At 41.1% G+C, this 27,579-nt stretch overlaps 1 protein-coding gene across 1 annotated transcript in view; it reads left to right on the top strand.

Annotated features, from left to right (window-relative positions):
- AGBL1 (ATP/GTP binding protein like 1) overlaps nt 1–27,579 on the top strand; it is a 223,800-nt gene that overhangs the window by 16,950 nt on the left and 179,271 nt on the right. The window contains exons 6-13 of the mRNA XM_033517031.1: nt 1,424–1,540; nt 2,539–3,140; nt 4,403–4,486; nt 5,525–5,611; nt 5,952–6,100; nt 10,122–10,209; nt 16,225–16,369; nt 19,907–20,060. Coding sequence (XP_033372922.1) covers nt 1,424–1,540; nt 2,539–3,140; nt 4,403–4,486; nt 5,525–5,611; nt 5,952–6,100; nt 10,122–10,209; nt 16,225–16,369; nt 19,907–20,060 — 1,426 coding nt within the window. The remainder of the gene's footprint in view (nt 1–1,423; nt 1,541–2,538; nt 3,141–4,402; nt 4,487–5,524; nt 5,612–5,951; nt 6,101–10,121; nt 10,210–16,224; nt 16,370–19,906; nt 20,061–27,579) is intronic.

The raw sequence follows: 27,579 nt of genomic DNA, 5'->3' as shown, positions 1-27,579 counted from the left end.
AGTTCATATGCAAATGTGAAGTAGTGAATCCTCCTAATAAGTCTTATCCACATAAGGTGGCTTGGGAAAGCAAATTAAAGAAATGAAGTTGCAAATACAGTCTAATTAGAAATGATTGAGACTTCTGTAAAAGGGAGTGTCTTTTTCTCCTCAAATATTAAACTGATGTCACTCAGTGAAAAGAAAAGGAAGTTAACCCCCCCCCTCCCCCCATGTTATCTGAGTGTCCTAACTTGCCCTGTCTGTCTGTTTTTATCTGAATATTAGAGCTCGTCAAGATGCTCATTAGGAATAAGGCTCATAGTGGATTTATCTCCTTCTTTAATTAGTTATTCATTCAGTAAAAGCTCCTCTATGCTTCTGAACTATTTCATTATTCATAAGGATTTACCAAGTAGATGTAAGCAGTTTTGGGGTTGGTTTTTTTTTGTTTGTTTTTTGGGTTTTTTTGCCTAAGAGCTTATTCTGAATATGAGTTTTAAATACTGTTTGTCTGGTTTGCTGGTCATATATCTCCTGTAAAAAAACCTTGCTAAAGGGAAAGCAGGCAGGGAATGGATAATGAACTTTCAGCTTACCCACTTTTTTTTTTTTTTTGTATGAGATCTTTTGCACAATGTTTGCTGGCATTGATGTGATTTATAAACATTTTCACAGCTACATAACACATATCCATGTATGCTAGCAACACCAACCAAACTGAAACTTGGCTCTACCCTCCCATCAGGAACTGTTCAGAGAGTTCTATGAAAATAAAAAGCACCACATCAACCATCTATTCTTTTCCATCTGAAATTTGAAGCTTCTTATGCATTAGTATGCTCTCAGTGGCAAATCCTTTTCAATTGACCTCATGCTCCAGGCAGGTCTTCACTGCCTTTTCATCTCTGCCCAAACAACACTTCAGACTCTGCTTTCTGACCCAAGTGTGGCTCAGGGTTTGAAATGCCATGGGCACTGGTGCATTCAGGCAATTTTATTTTTTTTCTTTTTTAGAACAGCTTTGGAAATGAATCTGTTTGTCAGGAGCAAATAATTTCTTTAATGGAATTTGGTGGGACATAGTCATGTTGAATTATTTGTATAATGCTGTAGTGTAATGCCCAGTCATCTGTGCCATGTCTCCATCCTTTTCTCTTGCTCCAACTTTTCCTGTTTGTTTTTGGTTTTATTTTTGTTTGTTTTGCTTTGTTTTTCTCATTTTTTTTCTTTGGTTTGATTTTTATTTTAATGTAGTAGCTGAACACATGCCACAGTTTGGCTTTGGTTCTCACATCTGATATGGGTGAGGCTGCACATTAATGCACAGCAGCCTTCAACTGTGAAAGTTTCAGGTACTATTTTTATCCTCAATTCACTGATGGTTGAGATCATCTCATGGGGCAGGTGTAATACACGTGCTTTTCTAATTCTGCTTTTGTAGGATTGTGACTTGGAGACAGATGTGAATAAATTGAGGTCAAGACCAGTCCTTGACCGGCCAGAACAAGAGCTTGAGAAATATGAAGCTCTGTGTGCAGAACTTTCCCAGAATTTTCAGGTATGACTGTAGTGCAGATTCCTTTATTTGTGAATATTTCAGAATTTAAGCAGTGCTCAAAAGGGAGTATTGACAAGTAATAGCTAGACAAGGGTATTTCAAAAGTGAATCCATAAGTATTACAGGACTGGAAAGTCAAAGATTATGACTTTTTTGCGGTAGTTTATTGGTGTGAATTGTGAGTGATAAAAGGAATGATGTTTGAGGCATATTTGTCTGGGTGTAGATTAAGCAAGCACTATTGAATCAATTGCCACATGAGAAATCTGTCAGATAATTTGTATCCTTGCTGGTAATTTCAACAGCAATATCAAAATCAGAATGAGATGTGAAAAGTAAATACTGTCAACTAGTGGTTTGAAGGAAGAGGAGATTGTACTGCCACTGAGTGAAATGAATGGTTCAAATATTTAAATTTTTTTTTTTCTAGGGATGCTTGGGACAAAAAAAATAAGGAACATTGCACTCAATACAAGTTTTGGAATTTAGGAGAGCTGAAAAACCTGTTTCAAATCTGAATCTAAAAAAGATCACTGGGTTAATATATTTCCTGTACACACAATATTGTGATATTGATTGTGACCCTAAGTAGCCAAATGGGATTAAAACCATACTCCTGCATGGGGTAGAGTTTTACATGACAGATTGGCCACCTTTACCCTCCTGTAATATTTATATTTAAAAAGAAAAAAAAAAGCCTTGTAAAATATCTTCCCTTCTTTGTTTGAATGATGGGTTTTGGTTGAGTCATCTGGGCGAGTCATCTCCAATCAAATCCTTTTGGTTTCTGAGGATTTCTGTTGAAACAGCTTTGTGGATAAAGAAATGCTGCCAGGTGGTTCATGCACTGATTTTGCTCTGGCTGTTTTATTGGTTGAGTACAGTTTTGGGAGATGTGTAAATATTTCCTCTTTTCCTCCTTGAAAGGTTTCCTCTGGAAGGAGGCACAATCTGTCTGTAGTTTCTTTTAATTTTTTTTCTGCTTTTTAAATTTAAAGGATCTTGAATTTGAGTCTGAGGAAAAGAAGAGCTTGGAGGACAGGACTGAGTATCTTCCCTCCACTCCCTCTCATTTCATTCCAAGAGCTACTTCTGTGAAACATCCAAACTGCAGATGGAGAAACCAAAGTGTCTCAGAGATGGGACCAGATCCAGGGGAACAGGATTTCAAAGTCCCATTGCAGAGCTGGAGAAAGAAGGAGGAATGCATATGGGATAAGAATGATGAAAAGAGAGATATTGCTGATGAAGTCCAGGACAAAGACTTCTGTGAGGAGGAAGATCCATCCAGGAGTCATGTGTTTGCTTTGTGCCCTCTCCCAAAAGATGCTTCTTGGTACAAAAAAATGTTTTACCCTCACTGTGAGGCCTCGATCAATCCTAGTCCTGAAGGGAGGCTGGAGAGCTCAGAAGCGGTTAGAAATCTTCTGGAGAAACACCAAGGGGATATCCAGTTCCACAGCCCTCATTTCTACTCAGCCAGGGCCAGATGTGTGAAGTCCATCCCAGGCTACAGAGAGCTGGCATTCCCGGATTTCTGGGGTCACCAGCCACCCCCGTACAGCAAACCCGTGTTGGAGCGCAAGCATGGGGTCCAAAGGTGATTGTGCCTCGATGCAGTGACCACGTTGAGAGCTCCTGGGCTCAAAACTGGCTTATCTAGGTTCTGGCTCTAACAGCTCTGAATGGCTTAAGGAAGTTATTGAATAATTTTTTTGCTACCCAATTATTTGCCTTCATTGATTGGTAAATTCATCAATATACCTATATTTGTGATAGGAATCTAAGCTGGGTTGTGAATCTGTGACCTTGTTAGAACACAAATGAGAACAAGAGTATTTTAGAGATGGAGAAGTTTCTGTGTTCTTGGGGGATATGTTTTTACCTTCAACCTTACTCTTTATTCATCCAGTTTTAGTTCTTGCAGCTTCACATCTGCTTCTGTCAGGAAAAATCCTGTCCTTTCAGGAAGGACCTCTCATTATTTAAGTGCTCAGATGAGTGGGAAGTTGTGTTTTGAAGTTTTGCTGGGAGAGAAAGCTCTTATAACTACAGGTTTTTATGTTCCAAGTAGTGCTGTATTCAATGACTTTACATTTCTTTTCAGTGGTATAGAGGATTATAAACAGGCAGCAAAGATGGTGGGTTCTATGCTAAACTTTAGAGTTGATCAATAAATGGTGTTTAAGACCACTGATTTCTGACTGCAAGGGAGAATGATTCTTTCTGCAGTAAATATATAAGCTAGAAATCTTATTTAGAGGGAAAATCCCTCTACCATCTTCTTGCCCTGTTGCTCTAAAAGCTCTTTTTATGGCTACAACAACATGTGTAACTGTATGGCTAAAATGGGACTAATCATATCATGCTTCAAGGCATAACATGATTGCTTCAAAGGTCAGGAATAAAATCTGATATTCCACATTTGACCATCTTCAGGGATCAGAGAAGCTCTGTTTAATAATGAGTAGAAATCAGCTTGACTTAAAGTCAATATTCACTATGAGTCAGACTAGTAGATTTGTAAGTTATGGAAAATATTTCCCCACAGGGTAAGACTGGCCACTTGGGGGTTGGCATTGAATGGGAAGAACTGGGGATAAATCAAACTTGACACAATCCAGTAGTGAATAAAAAACCTTCCAGAATCAGTCATTTAACCCAAAAGGCAACTTGTTGTAATGGGGATGGAGCAAAAGTGTTCTCATGATGGAGAAAAAAAGTTCACCTGGAATTAGCACATGGAGGCCCTTTCCAGTCCTTAAAAAGGACTTCCTAAGACTCTTTCTAGAAGAATACTCTATATCAATATTTCTCACACTATCACTACAATTTGCTGATTTGCTGCTTTCTTTTTCCCAGGGACAAAGTCCTTGATGATATTCGCCGCCTAATCCAGCCAGGAGATGTGATAGGAAGAACTGTGTTTGATTTAGATGATCCCAGGTGGGTCACTTAGACTGAGTGATGCAGCCAGGGGCACGATCAGCGCTGTCAGTGAGCTGAGTTTACTTGATCAGCTCTGACACAGACTAAGAAGTAGTAACACAGGAGGTAAAGGCCTAACAGAGAAAATATCCAGGAGGAGCAAACTCCTTGTAAAAGACTGCAGGGAAAGGATTTGTTGTGGATGTCACTGGGACAGGAGAGCATCATAACTTTTAAATAGAACAAGAAAATACACCAAGGAGAGTAGGTTGTCCCTGGATCTCTCTGCATTGCATGCAGTGATTTGGAAGATGTGAAGAGATGCGAAGAGCAGTACTGGGAACTGAACTTATAAATCCATCTTTTCCACCCCCGAGGCAGCATTTCCCATTGAGTGTCTGCACAGCCAGTGTCACAGGCTGTAGATGTACCCTGTTTCATAAGTGTGACACTCACACAGCACTTCCAAAAAACCCCACAAACATTGGCCTTGTGAATGCTTTAAGTGCTTAACTGTGGTCTGTGAGATGTCGCACTGGGCAGTTGAGAGGGTCCCAAATTTAAAGAAATTGCATTCAGAGGAAGGGTAGGTGACTTGGAGAACATTCTTTGGTATAAAAAAGAGGTGAGAGTTTGAGGTAGGAGAAAGTTATGAAGTTGTTTAAGATTAATTTAAGGGTTTCTAAGCAGTTGGAGAAAAACTTTATAAATGACGGAAGAGTAAATATAGAGTAATTGTATAAAGCTGCCTTCTGCAACTAATGATATAATGGGAATAGTCCAGTGGGAAAACAACTGGAATAAAGAAAGCAAACATGGACAGCAACTAAAGAAAGTATTGGGAAAAGGAAAGATGTGATTTAGAAGTACTAAGCAACAGTAGACAGAAAAGCTGCCTTGAATAGAAAGATTATGGATTTGTTCACCTCCTCCTCCTTCCCAGGGTCTTGCTCATTAAAAAAAATATTAAAGCAAATTTTAACATACAAAAGGTTCTGGGGAAGGCTTGTTTTTGAAGGAATCTGGTACAGGTGTCCTTGCTTTGCTTTTCAGCAGTCTCTCAAGCCCAGCTGCTCCAGGCTGCCTGACGTTTTTCTCCAAGTTTGAGTCGGGAAACCTTCGGAAAGCAATCCAAGTGCGTGAGTAAGTACCCCTGCACAGAGTGTCCCAGCCTGCTGCTGCTGCTGCTGTGGTCCCACAGCATGGGATGGTGGCCTTCTCCTGGGTTTGGAAAGGGTCAGCCAGGGAAGCAGGTTAGATGATGTGGAGTTTATTATGCCTTCTAACACCTGGATGTCATGGAAGGAACATGATTAGAAAACAGAGCTCAAAATGTTTTGATTATTTTAGTGTGAGTGTTTAATGGTGTTTGATGGTGATGCTCACAAAATATCAATCAATTTGACTGCATGCCTGCTGTCAGCATGTTCAGTGGCAGACAGGAGGTGTTCAAGGCCACTGCTTTTATTATTTTCCTTTACAGGTTTGAGTATGACCTAATTATGAATGCAGATGTGAACAGCAACCAGCATCACCAGTGGTTCTACTTCGAGGTCCGTGACATGAAGTCTGCAGTTCCCTATCGCTTCAACATCATCAACTGTGAGAAGCTCAACAGCCAGTTTAATTATGGTATGAGCCTTTGGGGAATTGGGTAGCCTTCTCTTCACAAGAATGTCTTTTCAATGCCATAAAGGTTTCAAACTCTCTCTGTCTGTAAGGAAGACTGTAAATTCAATCTTATCTGCCCTGTAGTCCACTGAAAAAATCACTTTAGATTTGTCAAGGAACCTTTGTCTATCCTCAGGAGAACTGAGAGGAGGAAACTGAATATTGAGACCTGGGAGAGGATTTGTGGGGGGAAATAAATGTCACTGCTGAGTTTATAGACCAGAACTGAAAAAGAATGGCACTAGGGATGAGAGCTGGGGGCGAAAGACAATCTGTTGGAACTGAGTGAGCAGCATAGGACTGGAAAATACTTCTAAGATTTAAATAAATGTGATAATCCTCAAACAAATATTCATGATTATTTGGCTTTATCTAGTAAGACATCTTCAGACCTACTGAAATTTCTGTTGATATTAATGATGATAAAAAATTCTGTTCCTTGCGGTCTTTGAGCTCCTGTCATGGTTCAGGAGGAAGGCAGAATTGTTCAGAAACAGGCAGGGCAAATCCCATCTTTCAATACTCATTTTAGAAGAAAATTATTTCTTCTGCAAGGACACTGTGGATTGAATTCTTAGCTGGCATAGGCTGGGATTTTTTTTTTTTGGTTTGTTTCCATGGAGCTCTGTTAATTTACACCAGCTCAAGACCTGACTCAGAATGTTTAATAAGTCCATAGTATTAGACTTTGCATTACTCTGAACCCCTGTGGCTACAGCCTCTAGCATCACCAGGACAACTCTCTGAGGATCAATGCACCTGTAACATACAGCATTAGGAACTGGAATTGCTTGTATGTGTGAAACTGGCTGGATAAGTAACATGACAAATGAAAGGCCTTTACCCTTTAACACAAAGGGATGAAGTTAAAATAGTCATACAGACCCAAACAGAATTTTTTGGTCATCTTATACTGCTTACCTGAATTACCAAACAATTCAGTGTGGTGGTGTGTGGTAGAAGCCTGAAAATGAAGGATGTTGATGTCCTGTTCTCAACCACAATGCAATTGATATATCCCCTAATGCCTTCACTCTTGTAGCCAGAGATTTAGCCTATTATTGGTGGAAGGTTGTTATCTGCTAGTTTGGCTGTTGTCAGCATTTATAATCTCATTTTGTGTACCTGAAACTGTACATGACTCACATGTTCAAGCATGCAATGAAAAATATATTTGGAAGAGAAATGTGAAAATACCATCTGGACTAAGGAGGGAGGCTAAGCCATGGCTGGCTTTTGGATGGCTTGTTCACGGGATTGGCTATTAAACAATTCCTCTGTGGGTTCCTTATGCTGCTCCAAGCGGGCAGTGAAGCTCCAGCTTTTCTGGCTTGGCTGAACAAAGCTTGCTACCCCTTCCAGCACATGCATAGCATTTACAGAGCAGTGGTAAGAGATGCTGTTTATTTGTCACATTCCCTCTGCACCTTCCTGGGCTAATGCCCACACTCTGAGACAAAAAGCCTCCAGTTGTGATGGAATGCCAAAGTGCCCTGGGTGGCAATTCTTTACAGCTCCTGGTTACTTGTCTGGTTTGATTTTTTTTCCCCATTTGCTCTTGGTTAGATGTCACTGTGTGACTTTCAAATCAGCAGAAAGGATATTTAATGAAGTAGTTGTGGCCAGGAGCAGAGCAAGATGGGAGGCACAGCCTCCACCTCTCTCCTTCCCACTCTTGCACTAACTTACTCTACCATGGGAAATAATAGGATTTCATCAGAACCCTGATTTCAGTTTGTTTTCTAAAACTGAACATTTCCACAGGGGAAGTAAAGAGGAAAAACTGATCTTTTTTATTTTTATTTTTTTTTAATTAAAATGAGATGGCAGACTAGTTGCAACCATTGCTCTGAGACAGTTTCATGTATGAATCCTTTGGACTCAGAGAGAAGGGCAGGAGTGGGCATTCAGGATTTCAAGACCCCTGCAGACTCCTGAGCCCCTCTGGAGACTCTCTGAGCCCATCACTTCTCTGATCAGGTGGGCATCTGGACAGGTCTGTATCTCTCAAAATTCATGGTGTCCTGGTACCAAACACAGAATTGCCTCTTGTACATAATTCACAGCACTGGTTCAGAAAACAGCACTGTAGAGGCCACTCCTGGCTGTGGTGAGTTAGTGCTGCCCCACAGCACAGCCAAAGGTGAGCTGGAAAGGCATTGCTGCTGATGCTTCTGGCTCTGACAGCGCTGCAGACTTCAACAGAGAAACCCAGAGGAAGCAGGGAACTGAATAGCTGTTAATGCAAATGTGTCATCAATATTAACCATTGTCAAGCATCACCTCCCCCAGCACAAGAACAGCCAAGAGAAGGCTCCGGGGGCAACTTATCAACATGCAAAAATACTTGGGAGGGCATTTTTCTCTTTCTTGAATGTGCTCTCACAGAAGTGGTGCCAGCATCATCGCTGGGCTCAGCTGTGGCTGTGCAGGGCTGCTGGAGCTGCTGGCAGGAGCATCCCCTGCAGCCCCTGGCCAGGCACATCCTGTGCAGAGAGCTCTGCTGGGGAGGGCAGCATCCCCACCCTGCCCTAAAGGGCAGGCAGGTGTGTACAGCAAGGGAAATTGATACAAAAACTTCCTGCAGAGGGGCTGGCTTCATGGAGCTGCGAGTAAGGGATGTGCAGCTCAGATCAGAGAAAGCCTTGTCCCTCAGGGCGTGAAATGGTAATGTTTGGGAGGTCAGGAAGAAGTCATGCTCTGGGGTGATGCAGTACAACGATGGATGCTATTGTTGTCAGTATTTATGACACATAAATGTTATTTAGGTCTAGTAAGTTTAAAACCTTCTAGTTTTGCTTGCTGATTTTGGAAGGTAGGGTACTGGATGCACCACAGATCTCTGATGCTGTGTGGGATTAAGAGTTCAATATTTGTGCACCCAAGCATAAAATATTGGACTAACCAAATTACTGATCTTGTTGATGCCTTGATTCATATTATTTTCTTTCCCTTCCTCTGTTTGTAAACAAAATGGTTTGCAAAGGCCAGAAGGATAATTTATTTTTTTAATAAACGCCATTCAGCTAATTTGTTCTGGAGGGGCTTTTTGTACAGACATGGCTGTCACAGAACAAAACACAGGGTTTTGGGAATGTATTTACTCTGCATAAACTATCAGCAGAGAACATTGACAAAATAATGGTGCTGCTTCAGCCTTTTCCTGTGGTGGTGCATTTTGTTAATATGCTTCACATATGGTTTGTCCCGGTTATTCCCCTCCAAAGGCGAATGGTTGTACCCAGGTTATCGCCTCCTCCCTTAATGTCATTCACCCCAAGACCCTTCCCTATTTTCCAGAATGGTCTATGTCAATCTCCCCTTTTACCAATCACCCTAAGTTCCTGACTGCCCATCATGATGGGCCCTGCTCCTTATTCCAGACCCTTCCCTGTCCATCATTGTAAACCCTGCCCTTTGTTCTGGCCCCTTTGCTGTTAATCCCTTAACCCTCGAGGTCCCATTGGCCTATGTGACCAGTCCTCTCCTCCCCCTCGTCCCTGTTGGTCCCTGTGTTGTAATCCCCTCCCATTGTTCCTCCCTCCTGGAGTTCCCATTGGCTGATTGCTGCTACCCGCCCATTGAGTCGCTGCTGTATAAAATCCTGAGCACAGCCGCGCTTGGCGCTCTTTGGTGCCTGATCCTTCTGGGGAATAAACCTGTCTGGGACTCACACCAAAGGCTCCTCTCCATTCTTTATTCATGTCCTCGGCGCTTTCACTAATATCAAAAGCTGTAGAATGTACCACCCTGACCCACACAACTCACCAGCCGTAGCTCTGATTGTGTGGCTTTCTGGGGATGCCACACGTGTGCTGCCATGCCAGGGGCTAGCCTGGGCTGATCAAAATTAGCTGCGGAGACAGTTCATGGCGCCCAACATGAGGCAAATGTGGATTAGATACGATGACATTTTCCTTCCCACTCCTTCCTTTTCCAGCCAGGCAAGTCCCATCACCTGAAAGTGTCTTGTTTTCTGTAGGCATGCAGCTGGTCATGTACTCGGTGAGGGAAGCTCTCCAGGGCAGGCCTCGCTGGATTCGGGCAGGCCAGGAGATCTGCTATTACAAGTAAGTGCGCTTTTGGTCAATAATTTGTGCCTTCCTTTCTCCACTGTTTCTCTCCTGTTAAGTTCACTGATGTCATGAGCCTCTTGCCACCAGTGCCCACTATATCAAATGTCTCTGAATTGGTGATGGCTCAATGTCTTGTGTGCCTCCACTCTCAGAAAACAGCCACAAGTGAGATCTCACTATTAGATGCCAGGGAATATGCAGAATTCCCTTGCCCAGGAGGGAGGAGAAGGAAAGGAGAAGTAGTGTAGTTGTTCTTTCCCCTGTCTGGGAGGAAAAGATCTGGATGGGATCGTTGTTTTTCTGTTGCATATGCTGACTTTTATAAGAGATAAAGGAGCTGAGGAGCTAAAGAATGGGTTGGATATACAGCAGTGGTGTAAAGGAATCCTGGCCAGCCCAGTGCTGATACCTGTGCAAGTTCCGTTTCACGCTGGTTTTGCAGTGTGCCAGAGCCTCAGAAGAAAATTCCAAGTTGTCCCAATTCCTACTGTAATTTTTTGTTTTTTCAGGGTTGAGGTGTGGGGGGAGTTCAAGGCACAAGTTATCTTCTCTCAGTCTGGCATCTGTCTACAGCAATTTGAGTCGCTATTGCATTTTATTTTAAGTACTCTTTTCTAACCATCATGCACCTGACCTTAACCTTTTCTTCCTCAAGAACTCACATATATGGTGCAATGGCTTCTCTTTACATGCCTGTCATCTCTGACTTCTCTGAGTTTGGGCAGACTTTTCATGCTGGATACCATTACAGTAGCTTCCCATATCATTAACAAGGCAGCTATTGTGCAGTGATTAAACAGCAGCTGACTTCCAAGATTAAGCCATGATTGTGCAATTAAGCCAGTAATCAGATTCTCGTTCAGAATGTATGAGAGAATTGTTTTATTGATTTGGAATATTCTGTGTTTTCCAGCTGTACATTGAATTATATGTCAACATAATCATCTAGGATAAGTACTTGTCTCTCATTTACTGTGTGTTCCTGGTTCTCACATACTTTTGTATACACAAGAATGTGCATGCACACACATAAATACATTTTCACCTCTACTGAAACTTCAGTGTTTTCATTTAACTGATTATAAAAGTGATTTTCAGCCCTTAAAAGTTCTAGGGGGGGAAGAATGTCAAACTAGTGTGGTTGGGGCTACTCAGGGTTTTTCTCAGGAAAGGAGATGGGATTGCTATAGTGATATCACAGTGTCAGTGTTTTGGGGAAAGAGCTCACTTCAGTCCCATTCACCCTGGTCACAGGTATCCTAAGATGGGGCTGCATATTTTGAAGGGAACCTCATCCAGTTATTTTTACCAGGAATTTTTAATAAGTATGGGAAAAGAGTGATACACTTTCAAAAATACAGAGGAGCCCAGGGATGCCTTTAATTGCTTTTGCAGCAGGGCCTGTACTGAGAGACACCTCTGAGCTGAAGGACAGTGGGAGGAAAAGCTCACTGGTGAGATGTCTGTGTGAAGCAGGTTGGCTGATCCTTGGCATTTATCTTCCCTGTGGATGGGGTAGTTCACTCATAAAGATGAATGTTGTGGCACAGCTGTGTCACTGTGTACCTTTCTCATATGTCTCACAAGAGTTTTTATGTTGTGGAGAATACTAGCAGAGCTCTCGTCAAAAAGTAGCTGAGTGACGCTTCTGCTCTATTTTATTGCCTCTCTGTGAAGTGACAGGATACACCCATGATAAACAGTTGCAGTTACAATAAGATCATCTAATTCTCTTGCTGTCTTGGCAGCTTTTATGCACTGAATAATACTCTGTTCTGGCAAATTAGCTAAGGAACAATGGCAGCTGAGTGTTGAATTGGTGACAGTGTGCTTGTGCCTTTGGTTTCATGGCTCATTCTAAACATATTATCTAACCTCCAGCTTTTTCAGACAGTAGTCAGGTCAGATAGTAATGAGGTACATGGAGTGTTTTGTTCTCACATCAGCACTAAAAACTTGGCTGTTTAGTGATCATAATGATGTCAAAACTAGGTCTTCTCTTTTCAGCATCTTTATAATCACATTAGATGAAATAAACATCATAACATTACCAGGTCACTTCTCAGCTCTAATGATATCTGTGAGAGGGTGAGACATCAGTCTCACTCTGAGAGCACCTGGCCTTTGCAGTATGACTGAACACCTTAATGGCACAATGGCTGGGGGAATATTTATTCTACTTCAGCTGGGATTCTGCCTGGAATATTGGCAACAAAAATACCTTATCATGGATTTGCCCTTTGGAAAGGAAGTTGTGCTGTGCATTTTCTGCTTTCCAATGTGGCAGAGCCCAGCGTAGCAGCCATGCCCAGTAAATTGTTAAATCCTATTTTTTATGGTATGAACCAGTGTTATTAAAGCAACTTGTACTTAATAACCACACTTAGAGATGTAAGGAAGACATGGAAAATGAGGACACCAATACCACTTCCAAGTGGGAAGTATTTTGGACCAAGGGAGTGCAACAATGGATTAGAAGAGAGAAACATTATATTTTCCCTTTGAAGTTTGTTTTGAAGTGTCCCAAAAGTCTGGGATGTTGATACTTTCTTTGGCCACTTCAGTCTAAGCTGAAAATGCCATATTCCATCACCTAACAGTGCTTTTTACGACACCAAATGCTGCAGATAGGAAGTCGAAAGATCAGATGGCCAAGAGATATTGTTCCTGAATCACTTGGTGCTATTGAATTCCTCAGTTACAACCCAGCTTCTTTTCCTGCCTGCATCTTTATCCAAGCTGCTTCACCTATGTCTGTTTCCCAGCCTACAAAGGGTGGAAAATTAGAGTCACTTATCTGCCATCCAAAGAATGGAATTGATAAATGGGGAAGCGTGTTTTAATCACATAGTGTTTGCAATGACTTTTTTTTTAAGCCCAGAAAATTATCTTGCAGAGTCAAAGATAAGTAGTATTGTAATTATTATTAATTAACTCTTCATCACTGCTATGCTGGAAATACAATACTTGTGTATTTTTTTCTGAAGGAGAGCAGCAAGCAAAATGATTTCACTAGTACAAGGTGACTGAAAGGCAGAGTAGCTACAGCTTACATTTTCATTGAGGAAACTACACTTTGGTCACTTTTTTTTTTTTTCTTTCCAATAACCACTGTGTTGGCCTCTAGAAAGCATGAGAGACTTTCAACATGTTTTTGAAAGAGAAGAAAAATAAGGTAGTGGAGACCAGATGTTTCCAGAGTCTTTTATTCCTTTCTTTTTCCTTGCTTGTTACTTTATGCTCCATGCTGATACGGTAGAGTGTTGTGATGAAAAAGTGGTGAGGAACTAAAGAACATCAATCTGGTGGAGGAAAAAGGAAGCAGTAGAGCTCTTTTGCCTTGACAGCAGTAGGAGGAGAGGGAGGCACAGAGGAAAACGTTATTTTTTTTAGGTTTCTTTTAAAAGTATTCAGAGCCACTGCTTTGTGTGATGGATTGTGAGGAGACCAGATTATATACAGTAAAAGTACATGGCCATTTACACTGCTTACACACAGGGGGTTTTTCTTTCTAATGCAGGAGTGAAGAATAATGAAGCGTCCCAAAGCCTGTAAACTTCCTGTTACTGCCAGCTAGCTTGCTATAGATTGAAACAGATGTCAAGAAGTGATTCAAAAGCCTGGAAATGTCTTTTCTGGGTGGGTAGTTAGGTGGAACAGCAGAGATGCTTGGAACAAGGATGAAATGCTGCTGAGCAGCACTGAGGGAGTTGTGCATCCCTGCCCTCAGGATCAGGTGTGAGCAGGAAGGAGTGAGGAAGACTGAGCCACCAGTGTAGCATCAAGGTCAGAGGGATCTCCTGCTGCAAAACCCCTGGGTTCAAGTGGCCATTTTGCATAGGAGAGGACACTTGGCTGCAGAATCAGACTACAGAGGGAGAAGCCTTTACTCTGGAGCGTTAGGGACAGGTGGGAATGATGTTCATGTGAGATGTTTAGGCAGTACCTGCCTGCAAAGACCTGCTTCCTCCCACACCTCTAAATACACATGTGAACTTGGAGGGGAGGACTTGGAAGAGTTCAGCACTCTTGTGACCACTCTTTATGGATAAGGTGGTCTAACCTTCCAAGTGACACTGAGTATAATAGAGGCCATGGAGATAAGCATTTTCCTTCTGCACCATGCAGGAAATGATTCTTAATTATCCTTCATTGTCAAAATTAACAGGAAATATATGTCATTATTCTGACTTCAAAAAATACCAGACTTTAACCCTCAATCCAATGAAATACATATATAAATGCTAAGTACATGTTTCTGTATTTGTGGGTTTATTGAATTTTTTTTCTGAGTCTCCTTGTCCAGTATTAAGGTCCTTTATTTGCAAAGGATATGTTGGGGTAAAGGGTTCAACTGAGAATAAAATCATAGGTTTTTCAGGTTTCCACTGTGGCTCAGTGTTCCTGCACTCTCTATTGATCCAGTCGGTATCACTCACCCCACATGTTCCTAACTATTGAATTCAAGTAAAAACCTAGCAGCATTTATTGTCTCTCCCTTATGAAAAAGAGCTGATTATTTTGGAGAATTTGACAAGAATAATTATCTTTTCTCTCCACCCCTTTGAATAAAAATGAACAGCAGCAAAATAAACTAGTATTGTAAAATTCAGGAGCTGAAATTGCATCTTTTTGTTGCCTCTTCTATTTTGCATCTTAATGCAACATTGATGATAACATTTGTCAAAGAAACCTCACAGTCCTTCAGAATCAGAAGGTTTGGCAACAACATAATTGGTGCAATGTGGGAAAAATATTGTTTGAAATGTATTTATGGATGCAATATGCTCTGAGGCTTCTCCCTAAAGTGCATGATTTGTCACTTCATCTCTGCTGAAAGAAAACTTCCCTACTCTGCCTGAAGTCATCTCTTCATCAGGGGAAGTCTCCTGCAGGAGATCAAGTCCTGACACTAGACTGAGGAGCTTGCTATAAGATTTTGTAATTTTATTGAAGGCAGTGTCAGGGATTTATGTGCTCTCAGACCTTGCCAGTGTTGACCAGAGCTGTGCTGCAGTGAGGTTTCAGCTCAGTCGCTGCTGTGTCCCTGTTGCTGTGTCCCTGCTTTGTTACACATCCTGATCTGGATCCCAACACGTGAACTGACCTGCTGGTTGGACCCAGACCTGCCTCACCACCACAATCCTGTCTGATGATCTGGACCTGTGGTGGAACCCCTCTGCTGTCCCCAGGCATGCCCTGATCAGGTGCTGTGGGAGATGACCCTGCCTTGAGAGTTCCCTGCTCTTCTGTCTTCCATACCAAGCTCAGCTCCTTATTTTTTAGGGAGAAACTGGTCCTCACTGCTCCCTGAGAGGGAGAGGCTCAATTCTTAAAAAAAGAGGGATACAAAGAAATTTTTGAGTAGGTCACAACTGTCAAATCTGTAGGAGGTCACTTCTCCTTCATGCTCAATCTCTATCTAAACTCACTTTCCCCTTCTTCCTACTCAGCCAAGTGCATTTGTTGTTGTATGAAATATTTTTATGTATGTCCTATTTATTATTTATTTTTATTCCTGGAATATCACTTTTCTTCCTGTGGTGGAACTGAACAGTTGCTTTGGTAGGGTATTCATATTTTCTAAATCTCTAGGCTTTTTGCAGAGTATTTTCTCATGGCATTGTTCAGGGCTATGAATAGGAACCTGCATCTCTGAGCAATATAATGTGGGTATCTGAAGAAACGCAGCAGTTTTAGCTGAATGCATAGTTTAAATATGTCTGGACTCTGCTGTATGAGCTACTATTAGCTGTTTCTTTATTTGCATCTTAACAAAACGAAGCATTAATGGATGTTACTTTCCTAGGGGAGCGCTCCCATTCCCCAGCAGCACATTGACTGGCTGTGTCCTGCACTGCCAGCTGCAGTTCTGCCTCCTGACTCCCTGCTGGGCTTTGTCCCCTCTTGTGTGGATTTTTCTCTGAATGCTCATTTTTCCCATGGCTGCTTCTAATGCACATCTAGAAGTGAAAAGCATTTACTTCCCTCCTCTTTTTCTTCTTCCAGAAACCACTACCGCTGCAGTGCAGCTGCAGGAGGAGGTGTGAGGGGAAGGTTCTACTACACACTCACCTTCAGCATCAAGTTCCCTCACAAAGATGATGTCTGCTACCTGGCCTACCACTACCCCTACACCTACTCCACAATGATGGTAATACTGACATGGCCCCCCAGATAAGATAATGGCCCTGACAGGTTGGAGCTGCTTGGGTATGTGTAGGTTTTGAGATGGCACAGAGGATTGCTTTCACACCTCCTCATCCCTGTGAGTGTTCAGGGTCAGGTTGGATGGGGCTTTGAGTGAGGTATAGGGGAAGGTGTCCCTCCCCATGGCAGGGGGGTTGGAATGAGATGGTCCTTAATGTCCCTTCCCACTGAAACCACTCTGTGATTGTGATGGTGCAATTGCCTTGTTTACAGCTGCAGCTCCTGCCACCTGCAAAGCCCAAAAGGCTGTAGAAGAAATGAAATTTATCTTTGGAATAAGCTGAGCACAAACCATTAGTGCTTATACCAATCACAATACAGACCAAAGGTGTCTCCACTCACTTGGGGTGGTAGCATCCTCCTCCTGAGGGGCTGGGAAGCAGGGGCCTAAAGCTGATGACAACTCAGATGTGCTGCCTGATCCTCCTCCTGACACAGGGTAACAGCCCAGCTTTCAGAGCTACACCCAGAGTTACCAGGCTGCTGGACCTCAGCTGACACTTCACCAGCTCTTGCCTCAGTGCCAGCTGGAGTGTCAGGAGGAATTTGTTACACTCCCACCAGTGCTGGCAGTACAGAAACTAAAAGAATACAACTCCAAAGCATAAATGTAGTTACTGAGTTGTACCAAGTTTTTTTGCTGGGCACGGGTTTGTTTTCCACAGCCTTTTCTGTGGAAAGGGGTGGATGCTAAGGGAATTTTCTGGGAAATGCATCCAATGTATTTCCTCTATAATTGATGTAGGGGAGACCAGGGTCTGAAGGGGAGAAAGGATGAAAGGAGTGAAATGAATAGTTCTGGGAGTATCTTTGCTTTGATGGGAAAGATGAGAACGGTGTTGGTGCAAATGAAACCACACAGTTCCAGAAGATCAGTTTCCCATTCTTCTCACACAGTTTCCATTATAAACACATTTTATTTTGGGCAATACATGCTGGTGTGGGAGTTTGAGGTCACTGTGTTTTTTATAATGAGATCAGTTTGCCATAACCAGATTTTGGAGGCTGTGCTTTCCAGGGAGCAGTGTCCTCCACAGGTCTCGCTAGAGTTAGGCTTAGATTGATTCCCCCTCAAAAAAACCCCACAACCTTTTGTTGTCAACTGTTTCACATCCCATTTTAGACATTCAAAGAAACTGCTTCTAATATCTGGAAGAAAGACAGTCCAGCCTTCAGTCCAAAACATGTCTGTCAGCTCACTTCTCATCAGTACCTCACCAGTTACTCCTAAAATTCCACAGGGAGGAGTGTGCGCTCCTGTGGTGGGCTCTGACCTTTAGCCCTGAGGGCACAAATATCTACAGTCTGCAGGGTAAAAACCAAAAGTGATACTGAAGAATTGGTCAGACTTACTCACCTCCATACATTTCACATAAATGCAGTGTCTCATCATTATTTTACTGTTATTGATTTCTATCTTCTGCTGGCACAAAGCAAGAGAGACTTGGAGAGTTTGTGTGCACTGGGAATCACTGAATATCTCACCTGCTCCTGAATGAATGGAATGGAGATGAAAAAGATGTTATTCTTAGGGCTTGCAGGACCAGGTCTTTAAAATTTCACTGTCTTTTTAAATAAAATGCTCATTGAAGTTAAAGGGAATTTTGCCCCAGGAAAAGTTTAAATGAACTCAGACACAATAAGGACCATAAAGTTTGGTAAATGGGAGTTATAGGTGGAAAAGGCTGATAAATTATCATGTCCAGCTCTATCCATAGCAAAATCACTACTTCTAATAATTCTGAAAGGCTTCTTTGCTTGGGCTAATTTAAAATGTCAAGTGATGCACAATACACATTTCCATTTTACTTTTATTTCCACAGTAAATAAACTAAATCAGGTTTGTGCATCAGTAGATTGCATTTTAAAGCAGTTGTCCACTGGTGAAGTTTGTTGATTTTACATATCAATAATAAATTAAAAATGATTATGAACCCAAGGGCTCAATTAAATACATAGTGCTTTGGGGAAGAAGAAAAATTTGTATATGGAGTTAACAATTTTAAAATGTTTTTAAATATCATATATATTTAATGGTTATAGGCATATTTGCAGGAAATATTGCAGAATCCTATTTGAACTGGATGCACTCTGCAGTTCATTACTTCTTGTCCATTAGTAATTACATTTCTTCTATAAACAGTAATTTATCTATTTTTACAACACAGTATTAATTGTTTTGATATCTAGCTGAAATCTCTGTGGTAGCTATACCCAATTAAGTTTCACTGGGTATGAGGAACATAAGTAAATGGTGATATTGAGTTCTCTGTATCTATATGAGATTGTTAAATGCATCTAATAATTGAATTTACTTTATAGAGCTGTATTTTAATTGTTTTATAACATAGCTGACTGTAAATTTCGGTTCTGTGTTTATATGGCTCCATTTGGATTCTGGGAAAGCAGTCTGAAACATTGGTTTTCTCAAGGTTTGAGGAATAGGAATGTGGTGACCCATAAATGTGGATTAAAATTCAACCCTGACACAGAGACAAATATCACCCTGTGAGGGACATGGAGTGAGCTGATGTGTTTTAGTTATTGTTGGGACAAGTGTGCTCACTGCACCTATTCCTGCCAACTGGGAGACAAGTGGTGTTCCACAACACTCGGCAACACCCCGCAGTGGCATTGCTCACACTCACAATTGCAATGCAAACAGAGAACCACACTTCATCTGCTGTGTGGGTGACAAGTGGCTCCGTGTCTAATGAGGCAATCGTAATTTGTTCCAAAGAGTCTTTCTTCTAAGCTGCCAGTTCTTTTTCTCAAATTTCTCAAGAAGCTGTTGGACTTTAGAATTGTTTAAAACTTGTCATAAAAAAATTGTCATAAACTTTGGGGGTGGGGAGAAGATCTCCCATTTTAAATAGCTTCTTGGAAAGACACTCTTCAAATTTCCCACTACTGATTGTACAAAATGTTGTTTCGATATAAACTTTTTGGCTGCCTCTGATACAGAGTTGTCACTGAGTTTCACTGGCATGTGCTTGACAGCTAAGCAATCAATTCTGTAAATGTTCAAAAGTGGTGGTTTTCTCACATTTCTACAAAACCCTTATTAAAATATGAAGAGTAAATGCTTCTCTTTTGCATTTCATATATGCATAGAAATTTCATTATGCTAACAAAAGCACCTAGGAACTGTTCAGGCAAAATCATAGGATAGTTTGGTCTGGAAGGGACATTTAAAGGTCATCTAGTCCTACCCCTCTGCAACAAAAAGGGACACCCTCAAGTAGATCATGATATAAAAATAAATATTCTGTGCAGCTTCAGTGAGCTGGGATGCACTGCGAATGGCTTGTGCATCTTTGTGGGATGTAAAAGGTGGTGATGTTAACTGGGCGAAGAGAGGAGCTGGGAAGTTAGCAAGATATGAAATTAGTATCAAAAATAATATACAGCTACTGGAATAAAATGAGGTTTTATAGACCATGAACTCCTTTATGAATCTGCTTCCATGCTTCATTTTCAGTCCCATCTTGATATCCTGGAACGAAATAGGAACCCTAAGAAGGTTTACTGGAGGCAGCAGACGCTCTGCCAGACTCTAGGAGGAAATCCATGCCCATTGCTCACAATCACTGCCATGCCTGAGTCTAAAAACAGAGATGACCTGGAGCAATTCTGTAAGTAGCCCAATGAAGCGTTAAAAAAGATGCTGGTGAGCTGTGCTCGTGTCAGCAGTGACAATAACAACCTCTTTGTGAACATGCTGATTTTCTTGTCTTTCTCATTTTGGAAAAAGGAATATAAATATGAGGAATAGCCAATTATGATGCTTTTTAAAAATTATAGGTTTGCATAGAGGAGGGAGGAGAATTGATGCCATTTTGTACTTCTAGTTTCTCTTCAATGATGGAAAGCATTTGCAAAGTTCAAAATAAAATATCTCCTAGAGCAGAAAACTGTGAAATAACTAATTCAACAAGATTATTTTTTGTATATTATTTATTTTGTATTTTATGTTTTCTATTAAAATCATTTATGTATTTTGAAGTCTTAAGCTTGAAAAAAAACCCCTCAAAACCAAGATAACTCATTCCCAGCTGGACCAGCAATTGAAGTGTTCTGGTGAAATTCCAGCTCCTCCAGTGTGCCCAGTAGATCCATCTGGACACAATATAGCTCTTTGCATTCTGTTTGAGACCATACCAATGATGTACTGTTTAATAGTAAATATTATAATTGCCATTTTATATCTGGAACTGGTTATTTTTCATTTTGAGAGCCAAAGATTTAGACCTTCAGTGGCCTTAAGATATGCATGTTTCTATAACTCAACAGCAGGTGATAAAATTCTGCTTAGCATCATGTGGGTTAGCTTTGATTTTAGAGCCTAAATCATTAACTACTTACATGTAGGTTCATTTTTATTTTTTTTTTAAATCAGAAACAAGGTATACAGTGAATTTTTTTATGTCTTCAAATATAACATGGGTTGAGACCTTTGAGGCCTGTGAATATTTAAATTGTCTTAAGATCTTTTTGGATGTTTAATGAATATTTTCCATTACCTCACCTAGATACTAGGCTGGAAGAATCCAGAGGGATTCTGTGACATGAACTGCAGTTCTCGTTGCAGGCTTCTCCTTCTAAACTAAAAAGGAGCTGAAATATGAGAGTTGGTGAAACTTATTGCTATCTTTTTTTTGTCTAGGTTTAGAGCAGAGTGACTGCAGCTATGCTGACATTACAGTGTAATCATCCACAGCTCATACCTTTTTACTGTAATGACTTGATTACAAATTCAGCTTTTACCCTGGATTAGCAAATTTCTGTCATGAACATTCTTTCCTTGGTTGAAGTATTAAAGCAAAATAGCTAAGTACAGGCTACATGGGGAATTTAAAATGTGCATGCACATGCACTGGTTTAATTGTGGCTGTCCATGCCTGGCTTGAAGAAAGAGTTCCTGCCCTTAAGCACTTTTTTCTCATGATAATGCTGATACAGAAAAGCAGTGGTGGGAAGGGGGAGGTTGGTTACCTAAAGCACCTTTGGCACGTGGCAGGTGATCACCCGGTCAGGTGTTATTTGCTGACACCTCATGGCAGAAGTTCTCAAGAGGGCAAGTAAAGTAAGTTGGAGTATTTTATCTGAGGATTGGAGCCGTCTGGAAGAGGCATGCAGTGAACAAATCTTCTGCCCAAGTGAGATGCCCTTTCCAGTGGTGTTACAAAGCAAAAGCTGAGCTAATGTTTGGATTTATCTAAGCAAGGGCTTGGAATGAGTCAGTCACATGAGGAGTCAATATCCTAAATGTTGGACTTTTGCTCTTTTGGCTTTGAAAGAACTTTCTGAAAGAAGTGTTTTGCCATAGGAAAGCAAAACAAACCCAAAACAAACTAACCAACAATTTCAAGAAAGTATTGTGATATAAATGTGGCCATGTTGGGAGGCATGGCCATTTTCTGGAGCACTGTACTCTGAGTATGTTAGACTGCTTCTTGCAGTGTTAGAACAGAGCCTGCCAGGTTTTCAAAGGTTGTTAACCTGTCTGCAAAGACAAGGCTTGGCTTGCTTATTCAGTCCATCTGCTGAAAGGTTCATATGGTATCTATGAAGTTCTGACAGATAATTTTTCTGAGTGCTGCAGACTATTTAATATACTGCATCTAGGTTAAAATCCCAATTATGTGGCTTAAATCCTCTTTATTTTCAATAGAAATAATTATCTCCTGCCTTGTGGTAGTACATGAAGGCAGTGGGAGCTTATAGTTCTCCCTGAAATGCCATGAAATCCTGTGCCACTAAACCCTTTCTCTGAAGCCTTGCACTACAATAAGATTTGCAGGCTTCCTACATCTATCCATGAGCCCATGGAACCCAATCAAAACCAAACATGTAGAAACTCCAGTTGTCCAACTGAAAAATAAGTTTTTTTGGGGGAAAGACATTGTCAAGGCAACACAGTTTCCCTCAAGTTTTCAAGACTGTAAAAGTAAACACCAATACTCTTAAGTGATGAAAATATTTATTGTTTTATCTAGTGGAAGAACAGCAAGGCAGCACACCATGTTTTATGCTGTGGGGATGCCTGTAGGCAAATCTGAATAATCATGTATGTGCTTATTTTGTTTGAGTAGCTTGGATAATTATGGCTTTTGGGGATGCACTTAGTCTAATTTGTGCTGCTTTGTGTGGCTTTGATCAGCAGTTACTTCTCAGTTTCCTCATTTTGTATGACATACCCATCTTTCTGTGAAGTGTTTTGGCTGATGGAAGGACCTGTTTGTCAATGTTTTCCATGCTAAAAAACATAACTCAAGAGCAGCAACTTAGAGCTAAATATGAACAGACCAAAAGGTGGAGGATTTCTCTGCAATAAATCATGTGGCTTGGAGCAGTCTCCATGCATGGGTATTTTATCTTGGGAAGGAACGTGGAGCTCCAGCACTGGGGAACTTGGCACATGGATAATGAATAAAAATGGACAGCCCTTGTTTTTTTCCTTCTGGTTCAGGCCAATGCACAGTTTTCATAAGCTATAGTCATTTTGATTTCCTGTCAAATTTATGTTGCCTTTGTTACGTGTGTTAATCTGTACCTTGAGAGTTTCTTTTTAGCAATGCCAGTGGCACAAATCTCACCAGGACTTTGTAGCTCCTGCACGTGATCCTACTGAAATGGTCTAAATCTTTCTCAATTATAGACATGCAGGGTTAAGGAAACATCACAGATAAAGAGGCATTGGGTGGGTGAGGAGTGCTGGGAAGGCAGCAGGGTCAGCTTGGTAGGAGTGCAGTGGGAAGGAGTTGTATTGGAAGTTCCTTGGGAGAGTGAATGCATGACATCCTCTGTGTCAGCTGTGCTTTACTTCCCTTCCTCAACTCTATCAGATTGCTCTTGTCAGGCTTTTGATTAACATGGTCCTAGGATGCTTAAATTTGTCTGAGTTAAATTTATTAATGTGCACCTTGTTAATATGAAGCACAAGCCATGCTGAAGGGAAGAAAAATGGGCTACTTCTTCTCTTCATTATGACTTGTTATGGTGAGGCTTTGATATTCACTTTAGGCTTCTTTATCCTTCCTCTCTTTATATCTGCCCTTTATATGACAGTGGTGCACTGAATAATTTCTATTAAATGTTCAGTTCTGAAATTGATACGAAGACAGAAAGAAGTGAGCTGGGAGATCTTTGGCTTCCTGTGCTTTTACTCTTGTTCATGCAACCACTTGGTTGCATTCAGCACAACCTCCACTCAAACTTGATCCATGTTTGTGGGTACCTGGGCCTGGTCAATGGTCCCTGCTGGGTTTTGCAGCTCCATAGACTTGAACAAATAGAAACTGAGAGGGTCTGTCTTGTTTTTTGTGGTTGCTGTTTAACTTTAAACTTGCCCTTCCTGCCATCAGATGAAGAAGACTCAGCAGCCAGGTGGTACAGATGTCTTTAATGCCCATTCTAAGTGTGATATCCTCCATGGTCTTCTGGTAAAAGTAAAATCATTCTGACTGTGTGTGGCTATGTTAAGTCTGCCTGATGAGAGTTAAAGGGGCTTTTGAAGGGAGAGCAATTCCCAACATCTTTCAGGGCATTCTCAAATGATACAGAAACAAGGAGAATGATAAAGCTTCCAAATCTCAGTTGCCAACTCCCTGCCTGATGAATTAACAGGTGTTTTCAGGGCTCTGATTTTCTTCAGTTTGGCACACACACAGAGCCCAGTGTTAGCAGCATGTATGTGTACTCAGTCATAGTTTGCAAACTCTTAATTCACAGTATTATTTATGCATGTGTGCAGTGTGTAACTCCACTGAACTCCCTGGCAGACAGCTGAGTAGACCCTGCAAGCAGTAGGGTACTGTTGTAAGTGACAGAGCAAATGGACAGATTAACTCTTCAAAGAAGTGTAAGGAAAATATCTAAACACTGATGCACAGGCAATGACAAAATTGTCTTCTCATTAAGAAAGTAAAGGACTCTGATATGTTGCTAATATTAGCAGAGTGGTAGAATTAAAACCACCAAAAGCAAAATGATTGGTCAGAAAAGAGCAGTGTACACTCTACACTGCCATGGGAGTGTTTTCAGGAAGTGTTTCCTGGCTGAGTTGGGCTGAGTTTGCTCTCACCTTTAGTTAGAGAAGGGAAGGGGCAGGACACCTCTGAGATGTGATGTAGTGTGGATGCCATTCTGGCTAACACAGAGTAATGACTCAAACAGTCCTGAAGGAATTGCACAACTCTCTTCCTGGCTGATTGTACTGTTGTCATCCCCATTAATAATAGTGATTATTCAGTGTGTTACGTGTATTCCAGAGTCAACACACCTAATGAGTGTGTCCTTTTAGCCGTGGGTAGCATTATAGATCTGAATTTCGTGGTTTAAAGTTACCCAAATTGTCCCAGATAATTAGCAGCAGAGGTGAGGGAAATGAAACAAAAATGACACTAGCAAATGGATTTACATCTGTAATACCTGTCACTTTGAGTTGCTCTTCTGTCATCATATGTCCTCTTTATGCAGAAACCATTATGAATATTGTCAAAAAAAGATAATGACACCTGCTTATCTTGAATGTAGTCTGCTGGGGATTTGAAGCACATTTTTTGTCTAGGCATGTTTCTGAAGAAGGATAGAGTAATGTTTTCAGGATAGATATGGTTGGATGCTCAGACCATTGAATCTGCAGCTGCTCCTGGAGCTGGAATGAGGGATAAAGTGAGACTAATGAGGTGTCTTTACCTGGTCTCATCTTAAACCTATGGAATAAAAAAGACACAGTTGCTGGGAAAAACTATTCTGCCATTTCTCAATTTGCTTGTATAAGCTATTTAGATGGTTGTTTTGCAACTCTGATCTTTTCTCAGGAAGAAACAAGCCCTTTACCTTTAAATATAAATTGCAGCAAAGAGCAATTCCTGAGCAAAGAACAGCAGAGGATGTGAATTGCAGGGGCCACTTATGCAGGATACTGGGAAATAATGATCATGTGGAAAATGTACACAGTTTAATTAAGCACATTGATTAAATCAATATGACTCAAACAGCTTAGTGCTCCAATCAGCTTAATCTCATTAAATGTAATTCAGGCCTCAATAATTGATTAATAATGCATTATAGTTTATGAATTATTGACTCCGAGTTGTTATAACTGTGCCTGCTCCCCGTGTGGCAACCAGTGTTGCATGTTAATTATGAAAGGCTCAAGCTCTCTTGAATAACTTTCTCAAACCTGGAGAGGACACATCTCCTAGTGAAACAGGGATCAAATTAGTTCAACACCTTACTGGAGTCAGTCTGCCCCAAAGGAAACTGCACTCCTTAAAGGAAGCTCTCATCTAATAACGTGTAAATAAGGAGGTTGAATGACCTGCTTTGATTGGTAATGATCCTTTCAGCAGGCAGAAGGGCTGCCTGTGGCAGTTCATCTGGAGTGCTCACCTGGCATTGTGCTGGCTGGAAGCAGCTCACCCCAGCAAGCACATCTGCTCTTCACTGTCACCACACGTGCTCCTCCTGCAGCATCCATGCTGATGGACCCTCAGGTCACACCTGTCTGCCAAAAGGGACCAGTCCACCTCCCCTGCACTGTCTGGGTGCTGCCTGGTTTCTGTGGAAACCTCTGATAGGCTTTTATAATGACATTTCCACAGTGCTAATGTCACACAAGAAGAAAGAACCATTGCTGCTGTTGATGATAATCTCAGGAGAGAAACCAAGAACTGAAGAAAGCCCCTGCTCCTTGGGTGGTCCTTCATTAGGTGGCACCTCCACTGAATGAGGAGATGTTATCTCTGACAGACTTGTTTTTGTAGCTTTCTAGGGACTTAATGTGGACCAAATTGTGATCTTAGACAGAAAGTGTCCACCAGCATTGCATTTCCTTCAAGTATTCCATTTACAGACCTGTTCTGCTTTTTCCCTTCATCAGTTCCCTTATCTCTTCTCCTTATTTGTGATTACAGTTAAAAGTGAACGGATTTTACTGTGTATAGAAATTGATTGAGATGATTATAGAACACTGGAGAAAAACATTTTTTCTTTATCCTTGCATCTGCAATAATGTGGTTTGTGTCTTTGTATTTTTTTGATTTGAAGATTTTCTCCTAATTTGCAGGGCTGCCAGGCAGAGGTGCTGATTTCTCTCTCACTTTGTACCAAACACTTTGTTTTTGGTGACAGGAAGAGTCAGCTGTTGTAAAAACTGTTATCCTGTTTTAATGCAGCAGTGAAGAAAGGCTGAATAAAATTGTCATGTGTTCTACAGTGCTAAATAATTACAGAATTGAGAATATGTTTTTTTTCCACTTGAATAGACAGTTTCTCAAGCTTCTGAAGCCAAAGCAATGCTCTGCAGTTATGCAACACTGATGGTGTGTGCTGAAATTTTTTCAAGATTGTCTTTCAATTTCAAACATCTCTTCTACTTTTTCTTTCTGATATCCCAGTCACAACAGCGTTGGCAGCTCCTTGCAAAGAAAGCAGACAAATTTCTGCAAAACTATGCTCCTGTTTCAGTATCCAGCCTGCTGCCATAAAGATGGAAGCTGGTTGAATGGAATATGAAATTTGTGAGACAGACACATGGCTGTCTGCTGGCTGAGGCCAATATTTTCCATGATGTATCAAATGCTCTTTGAATCCCAGAGTTTGGTGGAGTGGACTCTGCCAGCACAGCTTTGACACTGTGGTCAGCTTGCAAAATGCTTATTAATATATTGAATTCCAGTAGTCAAGGCAGCAAGAATAGACAGAAAACACTGAACAAGGATGCTAAAACTGGGCTTTGAAGCATTGACAATCACAGGTTTTTTTAGCAAAGAGAGAAAGTAAATATTAGGGTAATCTCTCACTCCGTCCCACCCTCTGCCTAATACAGCATGATGGCAGAATAAGCACCTTAAATGAGATTATTTGTAGTGTTCTTCATTCAGCTGCCATGTTCTGCATTTTTAAAAATAAAATTCCTTCTGAGATTTGGATATTTTTTAAGCCCTCCTCTGCTTAGGGGACAGAGAAATTCTGTAGCACTTTTTTCTGCACTTGTTCAGCTTCTTTTCCTTCTTTGATTTATAACAGTCTTATTTCTGCCCCAAGAGACTTATAACCTTTACATGTCCTTTCTAAATAACAAATTACCTGATTAAAGGCAGAATTTTCTGGAACATAAGTTATCAGTATCTTCTTGGTTGGTAT

The sequence above is a fragment of the Parus major genome, chromosome 10 (assembly GCF_001522545.3).
Source record: "Parus major isolate Abel chromosome 10, Parus_major1.1, whole genome shotgun sequence".
Taxonomy (NCBI): domain Eukaryota; kingdom Metazoa; phylum Chordata; class Aves; order Passeriformes; family Paridae; genus Parus; species Parus major.
This window is presented reverse-complemented; position numbering and strand designations above follow the sequence as displayed.